General features: G+C 42.6%; 1 protein-coding gene across 6 annotated transcripts in view; it reads right to left on the bottom strand.

The window, feature by feature from the left end:
* Positions 1-812: 812 nt before the first annotated feature.
* ANKDD1B (ankyrin repeat and death domain containing 1B) overlaps positions 813-14,394 on the bottom strand; it is a 31,368-nt gene continuing 17,786 nt past the window's right edge. For 3 of the 6 annotated variants that reach the window (XM_063320032.1, XM_063320034.1, XM_063320037.1), the window contains exons 9-15: positions 14,000-14,098; positions 12,289-12,387; positions 8,954-9,052; positions 6,170-6,265; positions 2,119-2,317; positions 1,285-1,416; positions 813-944 (exon numbers count right to left, since the gene is read on the bottom strand). In XM_063320032.1, coding sequence (XP_063176102.1) covers positions 886-944; positions 1,285-1,416; positions 2,119-2,317; positions 6,170-6,265; positions 8,954-9,052; positions 12,289-12,387; positions 14,000-14,098 — 783 coding nt within the window. In that variant the 3' untranslated portion in view covers positions 813-885. Of the gene's footprint in view, positions 945-1,284; positions 1,516-2,118; positions 2,318-6,169; positions 6,266-8,953; positions 9,053-12,288; positions 12,388-13,999; positions 14,099-14,394 lie in introns of those variants that run through there. The other 3 variants (XM_063320033.1, XM_063320036.1, XM_063320038.1) reach the window with 2 other exon arrangements.

Raw genomic sequence — 14,394 nt, 5'->3', positions numbered from 1 at the left:
ATATAGATAGACAAGGCAATTCAATTCTTCCATTACATAATAAAGCTATTGCTATTTTGTTATCGAGAAGGCTACAAAGATAGAAATTTTACATAATTCAGTTATGAAATATATTCAATAATGAGAAAACCTTTTAACATGTTCAGCAAGACACTACCAAATATTACTTCAAGACATGAACAAGAAATAGGCAACTAATTGCTAGATGTGTTAAGTATTAAATATCAAATGTTCTTTTTTGAGTATGTATACAAGGTTGTACCATGCCAGCCACACATGGTTTTAGAGTATTTTCACTGCATAAATCAAATGCTGAAAAAGAAAGACTTGTCCTAATCCTAGCACTAATTAAACAAGAGGAAAGCCCTCTTCAGACAGGAACACTATAATCCTAGCAAGACTTTATAAAAACCTGAATCCCAAATGAGGCCAGGTGCCAACCTATTTCTGGAAGTGTTGATTTATATACATAATTTTCACTTATTAAATTTAATTTTTTTCAGGTAGAAAACATCTAATTTACATTTCATGTCAAACACAAAATAGCTTCATTTGCAGTTCCAGTAGGGAATTAGTGTATCAATGTTAAGCCAGGTGCAGAAATTTTAGGGGGGTGGTTCTTAGTTAGCAGCAGGTTAGCAGTATAGCAGGTTAGCATAAATTACCAGCCAGCCATTCAAGCTTAAATTCTTTAAATCAGTGTATAGCAAGTATATGAGAAAGAACTAACCAGTATTTTGGGACTGCAAGTTCTTCTAGGTTAGAAAAAGTCATACAACTTCAAAATGGGTTTTTGTTTCCAGAAAAGTTATTATTTGTATTTCAATATCACTTTCCATCTGGCATGTAATTCTATCATATATGCCACGGGTTTTTTTGATGAATTCATGAAATTGCACATTTTCTGGAGTCCATATCAGGGCTCCTTGCAGCTCTGATCTTCTCTGTAAGGTAAGAGGAGAAAATATTTGCTTGACATGCTCTGCTTTTTACAAGGTCAGACTAATCTAGCTGAAGGATGGCCAATCACATTTTAATCATGTTTGCATGACAAAGGGAAGAATGTTTGCACACTTTTATCTTCCTTCAGAAATCTCAAGTCTCATTTAAATCTTCTTCCTCAAGCAACCTCACACCCCAGCAAGGGTAGAGTCCCAGAAAGGAAGAGAGTGTCCTCCAGCTCCGCCATGGTCACACTGTCCCAGCCCAGCAGGGACCTCAGCACCGCACTGCACTCTCACAGAGGACACTGAAATGTGCACTATTTACCACAAAACAACTTACCAGCTAAAGGCTGAAATCCTGCTTCCACCAGATCTTCATACATATGCTTGACAGGATTCTGATGAGCCAGCAAGATACCATGAAGCCAGATGAGCAACATTCTGTTTCCATGTTCCTTATAACTTTTTTTGCCTATGCAATACACAAAGTAGTGTATTTTGTGCTTTTGCACTTTCAGAGTTCCAAGAGGTTTTAAAACCTACTAATTGACTCTTTTATTTCCTTTCTCACCTGGAAGCAAAATGAAGACTGAGACTTACAAAGATTAAAAAAAATTCTAGCGTTATCCTAAGGCTACTGTAAAGGGAGGGGAAAAAAAGCTAATATATCTTAAAATTATTTTTTTCCTTTCATTTTTGCTCAACATGTGGAAATATAACCTATAGTAGTAGTGAACAAGTACAACACATGATATAGGAGTATTGCTTTCCCAGCACTTCTCCCCACAGATGCCTTAAACCAGAAACTGCTCTTTCATGGCAGCTGTGAGGACAAGGCATGGACAAGGTCTTCCTGTGTCACAGTATTCCTCAAGTCCTCACTTGCAGCGTGACCTGCAAGACCCTTCCACGCTGCTCACTGCTCCTGTTCTTGATTTCCAAAGGTGAAGGTTTTTTCAGGCCAAGAGGGAGAACAGAAGTGTCCTGTACTTCTACAGCATCATTTCTCAGGAGCCAGGGACAAGGCTGGTACCTATTCACTGCCCTTTTTCATAATTTCCGTAAGAGCAGCGTGGCCAGTGTGTATCTGTGATACTCTCATAGTTTAAAAAGTAACTCTGGCTTGTGGTTTTTATAGCATGTATATTACGTCTAGCCATTTAGATATTGTTACCTGTCCATTGTTCTTCTATAGCTTTAATTTGTTCATCCGTGAACTTCCAGAAGAGGGCCAGTTTTTTCCATTCCTGGGGTTTTAACTGGTTGTATGCTAGATACCAGAGGGAGGAACGGATTTGCTTGGTCTGTGTGCTATGATCTTGTTTGAAGGACAAGCTGAAGTCTGACCCATGCTCACTATGAGCTAGGTGTTCCTGAAAAGAAAGCAGGTGATAAATTTTGTAATGAAGCCAGGAACCTTTGCTTAGCAAGCAGTGAACACTGTGTCCTGTACAGCTACTGACCCGTGATTTGCTCAGTGCAGGTAAAGGAATACATTTGGCTAGTAGAACTCTTTGGAAGATGTCCTGGCATGGATGATACTGTTACAGTCTTACTAACAGAACAGAAAGGAAGCCCTCCTGTGTCTATAGCTATGTCTTACGAAGTTAAATGCAAAATAAACCACGTTGTCTGGCACTTGATGCACAATAGCAAGTAACAGCAAGTACTATGCCAGCAGTGCTGTGCTCCTTGGCTCTGTCTGCTTTATCTGTCACATTTTGAACATCATTGGGTTTCAACCACAGTTCTTACCCTTTCCTTTTGCTTCTCAAAGTGCTAACCTCTCCCTGAGAAGAGGCTAGGCACCATTGGCATGGTGCTTGCTCAAGCTCTTCCTGCCTCTGCCCTGTCAGCTCTGCTTGGGTGAAGTGGTGACTACCAGGTCATTTGATGGCAGCATGAGCCATTGGGTTTAGTGTGCGGAGCCCCGTTCAGCGAAGTGTCTTAGGGACAATAAAAGCACATGCATATTGAACCTGGATCTGGTTTTATTGCCTGCATAAGCAAAATCAGATTGAAACCAAAACCTCAAGCATTTTACCTGGATGTGATGTTGTTACCATATGCATGGCTCACCTGAAACAAGAGCGATGGGGTCACTTCTTGTTTGGGCACCTCTGCAAAAAACGTGTCTAATAGTGATTTCAGCCCTAGCTCAGCGGTGCCCAGCGAAAAGCCTCTTTCCTAGTGTAGGTAAGCTCGAATTACTTTTATTTTTCATTTTGTTTATGTGCTAGCCCTGTTTCAAATGAGTCTCCAAAATGAAAAATGTCTTCAGGAAGTTGATACAGGATTACAAAGCAGATACTAAGCAAAAAAAGAAATGGCAGCATGCCCCATTTTAAAAGTGCTAAGCATAAAATACTCCATTCCAGATTAAATCCAGAAAAATACAACAGAGGTATTTCCTAACCTTAGGAGAATCTTGCAAGAAACAAGAAAAATCATCTTAGTTCAGTAACTAAGCATTGTCATGTATGTTTGATTCCATTTTTCTGGTGCTGGCTTTATTTCATGCTTCCTGACACATGCAAGTGAAGTTTAGGACATTCTACAGGACATCTTCAGGCTCTCCCTGGTTCAATGTTTCTCCTCTGACGTTTAAAAAAAAAAAGGAAAAAAAAGAAAACCACAACAAAAAAACCCTATTTCTCTTCCCTTTGCAGCAGCACAGCTTCTCTCTGATGCTAATTGTGTGTCTAGGCAATGGCAGAGTGGGACAGTAACAGCAGCCCTCAAATCCAGTCAAAAACAGCCTGCGTGGTGACAGGGAAGCACTGAGTAGAAGCAGTTAATAGAAAAAAGGGCAAACGGGGAGAAGACGACACTCACAGACATTAGTATCATGTGCGCTTCCTCACAGCAACATGACATTTCCTTTTGTACCTAATGCCTTGTCAGAGATGATAAGTCAGCTCAATGTAACAAAAAGTTCTTACAATAATGGTTCAAAACACTGTAGTTTCGTATATAGTAACATCACCTGAGCAACGTCATATTCCATAACTGTAAGATCTAAGCTGCTTCCCAAAGTCTGTGCTTTTAGCTTCAGGTAATGGGATGCTAATGCTTATGTTTCTATTTCCCAACATCTGTGGAGCTCTTGCAGAAAACCATCTGCTTAAACATCTTTTCTTCTCCTCAGGCAATTCAGTAAACAGTGCCAAGAGGTTAGGAGCATTACCGCCTCACTGCTGTCAGGCTTGTCATGTCCTCTCTGGCAACAGATTACTTCACTTCTAATTCCCCTTTAAGCCAAAAGAAACAATACTGTACCTGACAACCCCAGCTGAACTGATGCAAATCAAATATGCGCAACACAGGGAGTTCGTAGAGGTGTTTTTCATAGAATCACAGAATCATAGCACATGTTGGGTTGGAAGGGACCTTTAAAGGTCACCTAGTCCAACCCCCCTGCAGTAAGCAGGGACATCTTTAACTAGATCAGGTTGCTCAGAGCCTCATCCAGCCTGGCCTTGAATGTCTGCAGGGATGGGGCCTCCACCACCTCTCTGGGCAGCCTGTTCCAGTGTCTCACCACCCTCACAGTAAAGAACTTCTTCCTAATGTCTGATCTAAGCCTACCCTGCTCTAGTTTAAAACCATTGCCCCTTGTCTTATCACTACATGCCCTTGCAAACAGGGCATTTTTCATGATAATTAATCTAGATATGTGATTTACGAGCACAATGCCCTGTAACATTAAGTGTTACAAGTTTGGACATGCAGGGCCAGAGTGGTGTGGTAAAAATGGCTAATTCGTGTGCCCGCACTTGGGCAGGCTCAGTACGCTTCATACGGCCCTGGTAGAAACTTGACTAACCTGGTAAAACAAATGCTCCCTAGCAGGAGGCAGGAATGAGAATGAAGTTCCAGATTTGTGTGGCAGCCCAGCAATGAAAGCGCAAGGGCTGACAGTCAAGTGCATTCCTTTCACCAGTCCTTTTGGCCTGGTTTGCTAGCTCTGGTGCTCACAGAATTATTTGCTCTTCATCAATAAACTGTGTTAGCATCTTTTTTGTGCAGGTTTTATGGTGGATGCTGCAAGAGATGTCCTTTACTGCCTCAACAGGACCAGTATGCAAGCAATGTATTTGAGAGAGCTTGGGGATTTTAAACTGTATTGTGGCAAAACCCAGCAAATTTAATCAATTCTTAGGGAGCCCATATAACCCTATGGCTCCATGCAACAGAAACTGAGTAAGCCAATACAAGACTGGTTTATGGAACGTTCATATGGCTTTAAATGAACCGTCACCATCCTATGAAATACCTCCCTTTCATCAAGCATGTAGGTATAGCAGGTTCTTTGTGGCTCACTGCTACAACTGTCATTGGTGGAATAAATAGACTTTCTCAGAATTCTGAATGGTCCCAGTTAAGACCCCGTAACAGGAGACATCCTGAATTTTCAATACCCATTTGGGCTGGGCCTGAGTTTCAAGGCACGTCTCTAGAATGGGCCTCACCAGCAGCCCAGCTCCAAAAACTCCTCTAATTTTAAGGGGTACTAAGCTTAGCTTCTCTCGTGCAGACATTCACCACCTGCAGAGTGTGTACAGATTCATAAGTGACGTGGAATAGCCAACGCAGGCCAAAATATTTGTCATCTACACTTCAACACATCTGACTCTCAGCCCTTTAGGGAGAGCTATCACTAAGCAAACTGTTTAAATAACAACTAGGGAAAGGTGGTCAGAAATTCAGACAACCTGGGGTCAATCTAAGCCATGTCCTTCACACTTATTGCCTGGTTCTTTCCCGTTTCATTGATTACGTTTTATAATTAACACACATTAAACACAAGAGGGAGCTCCTGCCGAAGCAGCAGAGCCTTTACTAGAAAAGGAGTGACAGACACTTGCACTCCATTTTTCAACCAGAAATTTTGCTGTCCCAAAGGAGACAGGTATTAAGATGGATTCAGGTCATCCCAGCCCTGATGCCGATGGCAGAGCTTGAATTTGGTCTCTCTCCAGCTCTTTATCTCTCTATGTGCAGCATGATGCAGGAAAATGATAAGGCCTGCCTAAAATTTTACAGCTAGTCAGGAATAAATCCCAGACGGGGTAGAGAGCTTCCTGTTCCCAATCCCAACCTCAGTTTATCAAGGCCAGTCTTGCAACCTGCCAAAAGGAACCACTTCAGGCAAAAGGCACTTCAAGAACAGAATCGGCTTTTCCCTTATAGTTCTTCTCAGGGACATGAAAGATGTCTCTTACCTGTTTCATGGCGTAATACCTTTCTGCTTTAATGATCATATCTACAATGAGGGCGTGATTGCTCCTTGATGCCACAGCTAGTGCAGTTTTGCCATACTGAAAACAGAGACAGTGAATCAGAACATTATCTCATACACATGAGGATAAGTATATCATAGAAGAAACACAGGAGCCTCATTGACAGAGCCCCATCCCTTTTTTCCAAGAAAATGCATTACTACAATTTTATGGCTTCAGGGCAGCTACAAAGTTCCATGCTTCATGTGAGCTGTATTTCCTCAGTCCAGAGGTGGTCAATCTTTTCCCGCACTGGCCTGCCCCTTAAGAATTTCTGGTGAGGTACAGTTGCTTTTAGAAACCTTCTGCACTCAGACTGCTGCATGCTTCATACCAGCTCACACCCTCCAGTCACTGCTACCAAGTTCATACAAGCCCAGGCATCCACAGGCTGAAAACTACCACAAATACAGTTCATTTGTGTGTTACAGTTAAACTGGCATTTCAGATGGATAGGCTGGCAAAGTTGGAAACCTCCAACTTTAAGAGAAAACCTTGTTTTGGATGTAAGAGCAGCTGGCTCACAGAATGAAAAGAGGGTGTGGGAATGACTTTCTCAGGACAACTTGAAGTGAGCACAACTGAAGGTGGTGTTTCGTGGGTAGTACAGGCAGTCAAAGGAATTAAAAGCCATTGCTTTAATTCCAGCTGCAAAGTTCAGTCACTCTGAACCCATCTCTGCTATCAGCACTTTGATGTAAAGGCATCTCAGTGGCCCTACAGGATTCTCTCTGCAATTGTCCAGTTCTCTACAACTGTCTATTTTCAGCAAATTTGCACTAAGTGAAACTGCCTCAGATTTAAATATTTAGAGTATTCTCCACGTATCAAGTGCTGGGCATTCTAGAAAATCAGACCTGAAAGAAGCCAACTCCTTAATTAGAAGGTTCTTTAATTAAATTATAAGGCATTTCAACTCTCCAGCTATTCTAAACTTCCCTGATATATACCTGTTGAGTTCTAGCTCCTGGCTATGCTCAAGATCACTCTAATTAGCCTGTTTTTAGAAAAGCATCACATTGGAAGCCAAGAAATTTACGTTTCATAAAATCCTTACAGCATAGACATACTTTATATGTGAAGAGTCCAATGACCACAGAAGTTCCTTGGGTCCCACCTCTGGAAAGGTGCTCTGCATCTCGCAGGGAGGTGGAAGGGGTGGAAGAAGGGAATGTTTCTGTCCTCCTGCACTAGTGCAGACACCACTGGCATCCTGCGTGCACATGTAGCAGGGCAGTCTTGCACACAGGGAGCACTTTCTGCACTACCAATCACAACCAACAGCAATTATATCTGTAGATGGGAGGAAGGGAGAGCTCCCATTCCCGAGCTGTAACAGCTTGCAACTTGTGCAAGACGCATGGCATGCCCTGGAGGCCCAGGACCCTTGCTGCGCGGGCACAGAGGCCAGGAAACCATTGTGCAATTAAAGCAGGCTCCCCTTTTTCCTGCCTTCTGTTCAGCAAGGACGGGAACATTTTTGGCATCTCAGCACAGGTTCAGTTCAAAGAGAGCTGTACTTGTGAATGTTCCCAGCGGTGGCACGGCCTCAGGGGTCATCCAGCAAACAGGAGAGGGAAAAGCTACTCCAAGAAATAAAACCAATGCAGAAAGGTGACAGAACTTGCTCTGGCTCAGAACCGTATTCTCACAACATGCCCTGAACTCTGTCAACACTGCTGTTACACCAGGGCACTATGCAGCCCAAAGGCTTGCAACTGCTTAAGGTCAAAACAGGCAATAAGTAGTTTTCTGTGCCTGCCAATGGCTGATGTGGGCAAGATTTCATTCTGGGTTAGTCCGTGTGAGAACTGCAGCTCTCCCGCTAGTGTAAGGCATGACTCTGAATGGGAAGGCTTAACTGCAATGCAGCATCTTACCTCAGCCTCCCAAAACACATCAGCCACGTGCCTCACATCAGGCTGCGGAAAAAAGAGATGATTCTTGTCCATAAAGTTTTACTCTTCATCAGGACAGTTTTGTGAACGAAAATTACTTTTTTAAATTACTAAAGAGCTACATTTTGTTCATGATAAACATCAAATCTGTTGATTCAGTCATACAGAAAATCAATATAGTGGTAACAGTATAAAAAGAGGAAGATCAATCTTGCAGTAATTCAGCAAAATTTGTAAAAATTTCATTTGGTACTCTGTCCTTTCAAAAGTGTTTCTCCAGAGACTCTGCTTTGGTACTTCTTCCAGCCATTGCCATTCTTGCCTCAGTCTTTCCAGGCTGAACATCGCAACAAGGTCTAAACACGTACCTGAACAAATCTGGGATGGCTTCTCAGCGACACAGCACCATCATTTCCAGATAGCCCGGAGTGCTAAAGGGCAAACTCACCATCGCTGCAATTAGTGAAGCTGGCAGTTACCTGTGTCTTTCCTGGCAATGAACCTGGCTGCAGGTGCACGGTTACAACAGCCACAGGCTGTTTTCCACGCTGTAAGCCTAGTCCTTTTTTTCCATCAGAGGTCTCTGGCAGCAGGGTTTACCCTTCAAACTACAGATCTGGGAAGTTTCACGGCTTTTCTCTAAAACCATTTCAGATCTCTGCAAGCTGCAGGTATGGCAAAAACAGAAGACTTCCTCTGTAACAACTACCAGTTAGCTTTACCTTGGAAAGACAACTGGCAACAAGTGCTTCCTGCACGTCTGGGAAGAAGGTTATTAAACAAAAAATAAAATCCCATAATGCTCGCATGTATGAGGAATGCAATCTACCTTGTCCACAGGCTTGAGATCACAGCCTGCCTTCAGCAGCACTTCCACCAGCTCCACGTTGCCAAGATCAGCTGCCAGATGTAGAGGGGTTTCCTGCCTCTGGAATTAATGACACCAAATAAATATAATAAGCCAGACTCCCCCTTAGAAGCAGAGTGTTCACAATCTGAATCTGAAGAAGATTCACAACAAGAGACAGCCCTGGTGAGAAAACATGGAACAGAATGAAATCGTTTAACTTTTGAGTGATTGACCTGCCAGTTTTGTTTCAGGCAAACAAGAGAGCATCTGGGATCTCCACAGGAGAACCAGGCGGGAGTTCCAGCTGGCTCAGGAAAAAGTTGCTGTCATGCCCCTCTAATGTACTGTAGTCTAATGAGCTCTCTCTCTTCCCTCTTAAAACAAGGTGTTTTGGACAGAGTGCTTCATGCGACTGCCAACCCCACCCATACTATCCTCTCGAGGAAGCTTTTCCCTGATGAAATTCATGCAAACACAACTGGACATCATTAATTTTCAGCAGTACATTGTGTCACAGTCCACAGAGTTCATTAGCCAGCCCTGCCACAAAACGATGATATGTAGCAGAAGTCTACCTGCTCCATAATGGGTTCGGTGAACCTTAAACCACACACACACACACACAAAAAAAAAAAAAAAAAAAAACCACAAAAAATGGGAGGGGGAAAAAAAGCATTAAACAAAACCAAACCACTAACAAGAAGTACAGCTAAAGGAGCATTCAGCTTCAAGTCTAACCTTTGGGTCTGAAATGAGGGTTGTATAGTCTCTACACAGCTGCAGGTACCCAAATAAAAACTATTTATTTATTTATCCTTCTACAGAATACTAGAATAAGAAATTTCAGCGGTCTACAGGTGTAATGCAGCAGCAAATAAGATATGTTGTCATTTGTGGAAGCCCTGCATACCTGGACATGTCCCTTAGCATGTTTCATGTGACAAAGCATCCTTTTAAGTTGAAGGTTTTGTGCCTCTGCTTCTCTGTTGTTGCAGGTCTACATACTGTAGGTCTGGTTAGAAAACTTTTTTGGCCTTCAGATCTGAACTTAAAGGTTGCAGAGTCAAACATGAAGACCTTACACAGCAATAAACACCAGCCTCAGGGTTCCACATTAGAGTCTCTCATGAGCTCTTTTGAGAATACACAGTATGATCACATAACCTCATAAATTTCCCCCAACCATACATCCTATTTTCTTTTCTCAGTGATTTAGAGATATGTATGTAGCTATTGTATGCAACTTCAGACATGCTAGAGACAAAGCACAAAACATTTCTAAAAGATGGGTTTAAGAAGTCTACAAAATTTTCTGGTTTATGTGACAGAAGATCTTATCATCATACTTGACTCCAGCCACAAATGACAGCCTCTGCCTCCCACAAAAATGTGTATAGATTAATCTTTAGCAATAACATGATCAATGGGAAGGGACAAACTATAGATTTCTCAAAGACTAGTCCTTGTTACTATCGTGGACAACATCCCCACCTGTCATGCAGGAGACGAGGGTGCATTTCCCCAACAGGGAGCCACAGTGCCCAACGTGGAACTCAACAGACCTGGTGGGACAGTCTTTCCACAGCTGAGGTGTAGGGTCAATAGTGGGGGGGAAGAGAGATTCTCCTTGAAGCAGCTGGCAGGCTGGTCTATACACAGTTGGTGTCTCAATGTCTGCCTAGTCCATTACGGCCAGAGTGCCAGTGCGCAACATCCACGAGCTCTGTACAAAATTCTGCCACACAGAGCATGAGCACTGGATGTCATCCAGATCTCTGGAGGCCTGGTTGTTGGCCAGATCACTGCAGACCACCTCCACCACCTCCCTCAGATACTGGATACCTATTTCTGTCTTGCAGGTGGCTGCCTCTCTTCCAATCCCTTTGTCAATCCCATAGTCCCTGGAGATGGATCCCTGGAGCTACACGTCTGTTCAGGCGTAAAATCCCTATCGAAGGCAATAACAGCCCCAGGCACCTGCCCAACTCCTCCCACACACCCAGCCACCCAAGGATCGACTGCCTCCAGGCACATTCCTCTGTGGCATTCCCAATTAGTTGTTTAATTTTATGAACAATAATCAAAATCAGGCTCGAAACACACGCTAGTATGCACAGTCTGATTGCACAAGGATATTCAAGGAAGTGAGTAGCTGTTACAAGAAGGTGGAAGAGACCTATCCTGGAGGAAAAGGAGTAGGTGCCATTCATTCCTCTCTCCAGAAAACATCTCTCCGAGGAGAAAAGGGGGAAGGTGTAATTGCTGATTTTCTCCATGAGATGGTTCTCCGAGTACCTGAATAGCACCAGCATAGGGCCCAAAAATACCAGATTAGGCTCATGGCCAGTGCTTTTATCACGGCTCTCCCAGGCAATGCAAAACAAACTGTTACACAAAGTAGCAAAAGCTGAAAATGACCATTAACAATTACAGGAGGTTTTGTACAGCAAAAAAGGGATCAAGCAAGCCAACACCAAAGTAAATAGGTTGGCACACATCACACATCACTTGGCACACATCACATATCATGTGGCCTTCCACAGAGGAGGCTATCCAGTACCTGAGCAGATAAGTGGTGGTGGACCACCAGCACGAGGTGGAAGCCAAACAACCCTGGTAAAGGTAGGGAAAACAGATGCCGGCGTCCCTGCCCACCAACCCTTCAGTTAACAGCTGAGTGTACTAACCAATTGTGCCACAGAGACCTGTGACCTCATCCTTCAGTGTGATGTTGTCTGGTGTGGAGCATCGCTTTGGTCAGCTGTTGTCATCTGCTTGGCTGTGTCCCCTCCCAGCTCCCTGCGCACCCTCAGTGTCTTCACTGGGGGTGCAGAGTGTGAAACAGGGAAGGCCATGATGCTGTGCAAGCACTGTTCAGCAACAGCTGAAACACGGGTGCCTCACTAGCACTGTTTTGGTCACAAGTCTGAAACACAGCACCCTATGGGTTGCTGTGAAAAAAATTAACTCCATCCCAGCCAAGTGACACTCTGCACTGCGTTTCCCTCTGAGGTCAATACCGTTGAGACATTTCCGACATTTATTTCGCATGAATTGTAACACTTCAACAAAAAATTAATCCAAATATTGTCTGAGTGTATTTTGCTATCCTTATCTTGCACAAACAATACTAGCACAGCATGTACCCATGACTAATACACATGCACACATGCAAAAAGATAAGGAGGGAACTGCCTCTTCCTTCCTATTTTTTTGTACCCTGAGTTCATAAGGAAAAAAAAAATTATTTCAAGCAAAATCCACATAATCTCCTCTTTACCAGTGAAGTTATGTTAATTCCCAGTTTTTCTTACATGATTTAAGCAGTTTATATCATGATTGGCATCTAAGAGGCTTCTTACTACCATTAGATGATTATTGACGACTGCTAAATGGAGAGGGGAATTCTTCTGCTGTGGAGGGAAAATAATAAATTATTATAGTTGGTACTTGGGTACATTATTAGAAGTTCATTCAAACAAAAAGAGGTTCTTATTAAAATCTGCCCCTTGCAAAGGCAGATGTGCTCTAACAGAGGTTCAGACTGCAGAAAACACACCTTGAAGTGCAGAGTTATGCCAGAGATGGCAGCCTGCTCTGGCTCCTGCAGCACCGACAGCAGCAGGTAAACAAATACAGCTGAGAAACCTGGATATGCTGAGCGCGCGGGGTGCGTATCAGTTTCTCACCAATTAGGAACATGGCAAGGCGCTCCTCTTACATGTTCGTACCTGGGATGTGCTGCTACCCTTGGCCGACTGTAGGGAGCTTAAGGTAATGTTTCTGTTCCCTCAGAAAATTGGGTTTGCCCTGAGTTGAATGGGCTGGAGACAGATTAATTCTGTGTAGGGTGAACAGATGTCAAAATCTGCTTTCCAGGAATGAACTCTTGTCATGTCTTGCTGCTGGAAATATTCTCCATACTAAACTGATTTTCTGTCATATTTATAAAAAGCAAATTACAGCGAGAAAGTAATTAAGGTTTTTTATTTGAGTGATTATTTATTAAAATAATTGGGGCACAGATCAAACACCATTCACAAGCCAACCATTAGACTGGCAAGATCGCTTTGTATGTTGAACCTGTGACTCATCAGTTTGTTACTAAGTACATCTAAAGAATAATTCCATACCAGTGCCACTCACAGATGCCAGACACCAGTTCATTTGTGTCTTTATAAACCCTGGCCATTTCTTCAGTGTTACAGAAAAATAAAGCAAGTCCTTATGCAACACTGCACTGGAAACGCCTCCAAAACATAAGTTACAGTTTTATGACTTGCTTCTGCTACAGAAAGCCAATGAGAACAAGCAGCACAATAACTGCCTGATCTTTAACATAAATCATTTCGAGCACATCAGAAATTGTTCTTCCTTGATAACATTATGCAACAGGCCAGTGGTCATGGCAGATAAGTCACGAAGCCCAGGTTCTGTTTTCATCCTGTACTGTAGAAGTGGAAAATAATTCCCTATTCACAGAAAATCTCACAGGTAACAAAAACTGTAATATCTAAATTGAGACAAGACTTGAATATTAGGAATAACTCCTTCTTTTTAAACCCCAAAGAATGGTGGCATGCAGATTTTGAAGGCATATGCTTTGAGTGCAGAGGGGGAAAGGACCAAGGTGTTTATTTACCTTCAATTTACCTTTATTCAAAATCAGTTACAAGTGTTCACTCTTTGCCCACAGCACACAGGGAGGCCTGCCTTACTGCTGCTTAGTTCAAGCAGGGTATTTTGTTCATCGTCTCCCAGTCCTTGGACCTTGGCTTAGCCTGGCCACCTCTGCACTGCACTGCACCAGTCTGCTCAGGCACTCACTGGGTTTCTGCAACAGGGCCTTGCCTTTGTTGGTCCACACATATTGATAACCAACATCCATAAAACACTTAATAATGTGTATAGTAAAAACATTAAGGCACCAGTCAATCTCATTCAGCTGTCTGTAGCCACAAGGAAAGCCATAAAAGACCGGACAGGCTGAACAACAGCAAAACAGTTATACTGATACACACTCACCTCGGGTTTAGGAACCAGGTCAATATTCCTATCAATAAGAAAATTAACCAAGGATAGATGTCCATTCTGAATCGCAGTTTGCAAAGCACTGCTATTGTTCTGAAAGAAATGGTATAGACAGCAAAAACTTGTGGTTTTTTTTTTTTCTGGAAAGACAGTACTAAAGAGAGCTATCAATATAGGGTAATCTTTTATTTAAATTTGTGTTATTATGCCCTCCCCCCAAAAAATCCCTTTAATAAAAAGATATAAAATGAAGTGGATCAGCAGTGAGCATGCTGTGTTTTTGTAAATACTAAAGGAACTTTCCATTTTTACTATATCATAACAAAAATGCTAAAAACACCAGTATTCTATAGTCTTTTTCAGTCTCTCTTAACATAGAGATAAATCAG

Source organism: Chroicocephalus ridibundus, chromosome Z, assembly GCF_963924245.1.
Source record: "Chroicocephalus ridibundus chromosome Z, bChrRid1.1, whole genome shotgun sequence".
Taxonomy (NCBI): domain Eukaryota; kingdom Metazoa; phylum Chordata; class Aves; order Charadriiformes; family Laridae; genus Chroicocephalus; species Chroicocephalus ridibundus.
The sequence above is the reverse complement of the archived record's forward strand: the minus strand, read 5'-3'. Positions and strand labels throughout refer to the sequence as shown.